The following is a 7,098-nucleotide window of genomic DNA, read 5'->3' as shown; positions in this document are numbered from 1 at the left end:
GAATAGCTACATAAGGACCGTCAGTCCATTTGATCTTCACATTCGTTTGAAAATGCCATAACTAGGCGAAACAATTGTCACAATATTAATTTCTTATAAATACTCAAAAATACTGTGTTTGAGTTAAAAATGAATTTATTAAATAATGGTATTTACTTAGTAAAACATAAATAAAAAATGGATGAAAATATTACATACGCCAGATATTATAATTTTGAATTTTTGTAATTTTTTTTTTCCAATTAATTTAAATGTATCAAATTTTTGTGAATAACAATTTGGACACACTTGAAACATACTGAATTATGAAAACTTGGTCGCCTTATTTTATTTGCGTCATTCTTATATATTGTTTTTCATATTCATAAACTTTTATAACTTTTCTTAAATTCCAGCAAGAGAGCTTTGTTCCGTATGATAATTATTATATATGCTAATATTTAATAATGTTTAAAGAATTATTCTTACATATTTTAATAAAATTACATGCTTTTTATGATGTATGAAAAATTTTAACCATATTATTTCCAATAAACGACGCTTGATTTATTTAACTTAAAAAAATTGGCTGAGTAAAAAACAGTTTGTTCCGTCATTTTTTTATTATTATTACGTGAATAACCTTCAGCACTGTACCCAAACACTCTACCCACTACATTACGGTAGAGGATCATGTTTTCCTGTAAAAAAAAACACATTTGCGTTTACAAATGTAAACACGACTAGTTTCAAGAACCACAGATGGTCTGATTAACAAGTGAATTTTCCATGTATAAACATATATCGTAGTCATACAGGAGAAAGTGACCAAGTGCATTGTTTTACAAAAACGTGATCATTGACTATTTAATATCTTACTAGCTAAATATTGCCCTGAAAAAATCTCTGAGGATTTTAAATTTATATAATATAATATATAACGGAGTATAATATGTTGACTAGTTAAAAAATACTAACTGCATTTATGTTTATTTTCTTACCAAGCAATAGTGACTTAAATGTCCCTCCTGAACATTTTACGTTTTGGTAGTTGGTCACTTTCTCCTGTACGACTACGATATGTATATTTATATGTATACATATATATATATATATATATATATATATATATATATATATATATATATATATATATATATATATATATATATATATATATATATATATATATATATATATATATATAAAGATAAAGAAGAATACGGAAGTCTATTTATTAAAATACAAGGCTTACGACCAGGCTGATTGAGTAGACTCACAATTTTGTGTTACTCTATTGAAGTTTTCCATATCTAAAATGTTTGTAAGTCTTTTAACCAATAAATTTATGTGACCGCGATATGTAATATTGAATGTTTAGATCTCCCCGTCGCAAAGTCGTCGTAAGGTGTCGATATAGTTGGAATTAAATATTTAAAATATACATTTTATTTAATCGAGTAAACGTCTTGATTACATTTTGTAAAACATCAAAAGATGACGCTTATAAACATACATAATTCACAATTAAAATGTAACTTTGTTTTTAAATCACTATAAATATTTTCGTCTACTTCCGTAGTGTAATGATCAGCACGCTCGACTGCCGTTGGACTGGAGGTCCCGGGTTCGATTCCCGGGAGGGTCGAATATATATAAGTGATTTTTTTACTTAATTTCAATACTACCCTGGACTGGAACCTGGAGCGGAGGGCTGATCATTTTTCCTTCGTGTGTTAACGATCAAGATAACACTGTGTTTGTATAACGCAGTGCCCTATGCACCATTGGGGTGCAGATAAGGGTTTTAATTGAATGAATATTTTAACATAACTTAATTACAAAGTGTACTGGTTTCGAAGCTAACCGCTTCTCGAAGTTCTTTGAAAATATAAGCAACCATTTTTTGTTGTCACTGATTAGATACATTCATAACTGACGTATATAGTTCATAATTTAGCCAAAAGACGCGCTATGAACGCCAAAATAATAACTTCACCTGTCTCAAGAAGACGAACTGTCAATGCAGTCATGCAGTCATGCAGTCATGCAAAAAAGTCATGCAGTGAAGGTTTAAATCATAAATAATTAAAACAAATACAATTTTTCGTATGAAATTTATTAGGTATTCAAATAAAACAGACAAAATCGTACTTTTTACTTTTTCATACGTCCTTCGTCGATCGCCCTCATATATCGTTCTTTATATAAACCTATTTAGCCCCAATTGTACATATGAAGAACATTGACATAATCGGGATTTATAGCGTTGAGGCATTGGAGAATCCTGTACAGCCTGCCGATCCTGGTGATGCCCTTCTTCTCGTTGCAGACCGCCAAGTCTAGGGCGAACTCAGCTTGACCAAGGACATTGGTATAGTAGTCGTTGGCAGCATCTAAGTTGATAGTCCCGTCGTCATTCAACAGGTCGAGAGTTTCGTACACGCACATGGTGTACCTCTTCAGGACGAGACACTCACTCGAGTAGTCATTGTTCCTGAGTTGCTGGGCTAGATCCGGATTCACGTTTGTGTACTCCATACAGTGAATTTGAGCCTGAAACGCGTCATAGGAAGCATCACCCTGAAAGAAAAAAAAGGTATCAATTATCTTTCTCACAAGTCATCTCCTTTTCCTTTTTATAGATCCTCAGGATCTGTCTGTGCCTCCGCCTGTCGCTCTTGGGGTGTTGACTGCCAGCTATCTCTCCTCCTTTTTGGAGGTCTGCCTGGGGGTCTACGTCCTTCAGGGTTTCATTGTAGGGCGATACGTGGAAGTCTGTATTCTGACATTCTGTTAACATGCTCATTCCAGTATCGCCTTCGTTGTCGTCCCTACCTCACGATATCTTCCGTCTTACACATACTCCAGATACCAGTGTTTCTTACGCGATCTCGCAACGTGTTTCCGGTGATATATCAAAAGTTTATCAATTAATACAAAAATGAAACACATGAAATGTGGATTATATTCTTGTTGAAACCTTTATCGGCACCCAGTTCATGGAGCACTGAATCGTATTTACGCAGTGCTATCTTGATCGTTACTTACATGAAGGTAGTGTAATCAATCTTGTCCAGGTTAAGAGCAATATTAAATAAATTTTAGAGTAATAACAATTCATTATTCATTTTGATCCTAGTGGGAATCGAGCCCGGGACTGCCTGCATGATAGCCAATCGTTGTGACCAACAAATTTCAGTGGATAAATAATTTGTGAATATGTATCCTTATGTGGGTGTATCTCGATATATATATTTCGATTTTCAGTTCAAATTATTCAACAACAGTTTAAAGTTTAGTGAAATCCATGCCAAAACAAAAGGTGTAACACATACTAGCAGAATATGGCAGAAAGTCATGGTTTTTTCATGATGTAACATATAGAGCGCCGAAATGCCGTTCCACCACGTTACATGAAAAAAAGCCCTGAATATAATCAACTAAAGCTTTAGGTATCTGTATAAGTACTAAGTACATGCATATTTTAATTATTGTTTCGGCATTAACTTTGTGGTAAGACATGTTACAATGATTAAAGAAAACACTTCTTTTTTACCTCTTGAGTTTTATTATAGACTACATGTTTCAGAAGTTAAACTTCCATCATTCAGGTCTGTAAAGTAACTAAAATATAAAATATAAAATTGTTCTATAAATAAAGAGAGGAGAAAGTAAGGGGAAGGGGTTAGTCAAGGGGCGGAGTTTGAAAACAAAGAAAAAATGGAAAGCAAAGGTGAAGAATTTTGAAACAATATATTATTTAATAAATTATTATTAGAATTTAGGTTTTTTTGGATTACTAAATTTTATTGTGAATTGTCTTGAAAATTTAAAATCCAAAAAAAACCTAAATTCTAGTAATAATTTATTAAACAATATATTGTTTCAAAATTCTTCACGTTTGCTTCCCATTTTTCCTTTGTTTTCAAACTCCGTCCCTTGACTAACCCCTTCCCCTTACTTTCCCCTCTCCTTATTTAAAGAACAATTTTATATTTTAGTTACTATACAGACCTGAATGATGGAAGTTTAACTTCTGAAACATGTTGTCTATAATAAAACTCAAGTGGTAAAAACCAAGTGTTTTCTTTAATCATTGTAAGTACATGCATGTTATTTTTCTTAATGAAATTTAATCGAATCACTTGAAATACTAGTAGAATATAGCAAAAAGTCAAGGTTCTTTTAAATTATGTGTAAAGATAATAAAAGATAGATAATAAAATCAATAAACATCTTACATGTCCCAAAGCAAGCACGCTGGCAATCACCAAGAAGAGGAAAGTAAACTTCATGGTGAGTCGTTTGAAGAACTCCACAGAAGCAACTGATGATCGTTACAAGAGTTTCAACGGTTTATATACGATTTTCGTGCATCAAATTAAAATAATTTCCATATTTAATAAACTTTTTGTGATTCGAAATATATTTATATGAAAACGAAATAAAATATAATGAATTTCAAATGGGAGAAGTATGTACTTATTGTTTGCATCCACAAATGTATCTTTTCTTTTTTTTAGGCTTAATTTTACATTTGAGAAATGTACTACAAATTAAAAAAAAAACAGTGAAACAACCTGGTTTTGTAGGGTAATAACCTAATCTTACCATGGTAGTTGGATGCGATTAGAATTTATTGAAAAAAAATGAATTTTTCTTCAGATTTTCTTCTAATGATTATTTTTTAATTTTATAATTTACAAATACAATTATACAACAGCTGTTTAGTGTACTAATGTCAAAAGTGATTGACGTATGACGCTATTTGCAAAAATTACATCATTTTCCGATATTAGAAAGAGAAGTAGATAGATAGAATTGTGACAAGCTGATGACAATTCTAGCAAACACACGATTTTCATGAGATGATAAATTGATAACTGTGACTTCTTGATATATATTATATGTAGGTTTCACATCTGGAACAAAGCATCTATCAGTTTTTTAAACGAACAATAATGGAAGTCTGAGCACCCCAGGGCTCAAAACCTTGCATTTGGCTGGCTTGAGTGATCGCTTTATACACTTGTGTAAAGTAAAGGAGACCATCCTGTTTTTTTTTTTTAAATATCCACAATGCATAAACCCTTTAAAGATGTATATATGAATTGTTATGGAATTCAAATTCCAAAAAAGGCAACATAATGGTGTCCGTTACACAGTATTTCAAGTGACCACTTAATGTTGCATATGCCAGGTCGAATTTTCCGTTGTACCCATAACCCGTGTCGGGTTGTGGTCCCATGGTTAGTGTCGCGGACTCTTAAGTCAGAGTTTCTCGGTTCGAACCCCTCTACCGCAATTTGATACCTATTTTTAATAATGAGCCGCTTGGGTTCACAGAAATAGTATGAAATTGAAATAGTTGTGAAAATAATAAAAACACAAATATTTCTCTTAAAAAAATGATTAACAACTACACTACTCAAATAAATACTTCACTGGTGACATCTTTGGTTAAAATAAGTCAAAAAACATGATCAGAAACCTTCCTTCAATCTTTTCCTGAATTTCTAAGGAAAAATTTTCATGAAACTGATACTAGGAGACGCCAGAAAATATTTTTACGTACACCAGAATATTTAAATTATAAATTTTATTTTAAAAATATTTTCATCACTTCTCTCTGTTCGATTTTATTGTGAATGAAAAGTTGGTCGCATTATTTTATTTGCGTCATTCCTTCTGATATTTTTTTTTACATATTTATCAATTTTATAAGTTTACTTAAATTTCAGCAAGCGAGCTTTGTTCAATACATTATTATAATATGTCGATATTCAATAAGATTTAAATTATTATTCTTACATGATACAAATGTCAAATATGATAATTGAGATGCCATTAGCAGAAATTGTAGGGTGTTTAATTTCGCGCTACCCAGTAAATATTTGTTCCCTTGTAGAGAGGCATTATACCTATTCTTCTTCAATCGATGGGAGTAAAACTCTCCAATAGATATCGGTACTTTTCCGGGTTAAGCATATTATTTTGAACATTTTTAAATCCGAACAGGCCGTAGCCCCAACTTATTCGGAAATACAATACAATAAAACACACGTATAACATTAACTAATTCTACACATGATTGACAGTAAAAGTTCTGCTCAATAAAAAGCTTCTTTTCATATCACCAAAAGATGTGTCTAGTGAATTTCTAGTGATTCAAGAACAAAGTTTCGAAATTTGATCATATACATATATAGAACTTCCAAGAATTTGAGCAGTGTAGTTGTTAATCATGGGTAGAGTTGGTGAATGTTATACGTGTGTAAAGTAATAATTTAAACCAGCCTTTGACGGCTGTTAGCCCCGTAAATGCCCAGACTTCCATATTTTTCTTCATAAAAAAAGCTTCGAAAATTTTGAGTTATGTACACTCCCAAGTACTTGAAACTCTCGATCCTTTCGATGAGCTGGTTACTCGACGTCAAGGGTTGTTGGACATCAAGGCATGAATTGTTGCACATCACATGGGTTTTTGCAATATTTATAGTAAGCCCCATGTGTGTAGAGTACCTATTCACCCTATCGACAGATAATTGGAGACTCTCGATGGAGTCATCAACTATAACAGCATCATCTGCGTACTCTAGGTTGCAGAGTATCCAGGAGGGGGAAATGGTTATACCTCGGTCAGATGCTAACGACTTTTGAGGAATGAAATCCATGAGAATGTCGAATCCATGAGAAACGGCGCAAGGACGCAGCCTTGTCTGACTCCGGTAGAGACCCCAAACCAATCCGTGACAACATCGTCAACTCTCATACGGCATTCACTATTAAGATAAAGGGACTTGATTAGCTCCACTAGTTTTGTGGGCATCTCAAAAGCGTATAGTACTTTTCAGCCATTAAGTACTTTATTGTAATAATTAACGTTTTTAGTGTGTCCAAATACTTGTAGCCTCTAACGTTCATAAGGTATTCATTCATTTTATAAAATACAATAATACAAGAAGAATATGTTAAGATATCAAAAAATGATGTTAAAATAACTCCTTATTGGAGATAATCTAGATTTGTGAACCCTGGACCAGCGACTGAAGAGTAAGACTGTTCACGTACACATAGGGCGAGATGTGACCTACCGAGAGAGCGAAGGTTCCATGT

At 32.7% G+C, this 7,098-nt stretch overlaps 1 protein-coding gene across 1 annotated transcript; it reads right to left on the bottom strand.

Annotated features, from left to right (window-relative positions):
• Nucleotides 1-2,082: 2,082 nt before the first annotated feature.
• On the bottom strand, nt 2,083-4,309 carry LOC148298910 (uncharacterized). The gene is made up of 2 exons (XM_088276544.1): nt 4,224-4,309; nt 2,083-2,562 (listed from the first exon to the last, which is right to left on the bottom strand). Exons 1-2 carry the CDS (start codon nt 4,275-4,277, stop codon nt 2,197-2,199), a joined length of 420 nt encoding a protein of 139 aa, XP_088132670.1. The 5' UTR covers nt 4,278-4,309; the 3' UTR covers nt 2,083-2,196.
• Nucleotides 4,310-7,098: the final 2,789 nt, after the last annotated feature.

Source organism: Brachycentrus maculatus, unplaced genomic scaffold (genome assembly GCF_059751285.1).
Source record: "Brachycentrus maculatus isolate JH-2025_06_01 unplaced genomic scaffold, ASM5975128v1 h1tg001507l, whole genome shotgun sequence".
NCBI lineage: Eukaryota > Metazoa > Arthropoda > Insecta > Trichoptera > Brachycentridae > Brachycentrus > Brachycentrus maculatus.
This window is presented reverse-complemented; position numbering and strand designations above follow the sequence as displayed.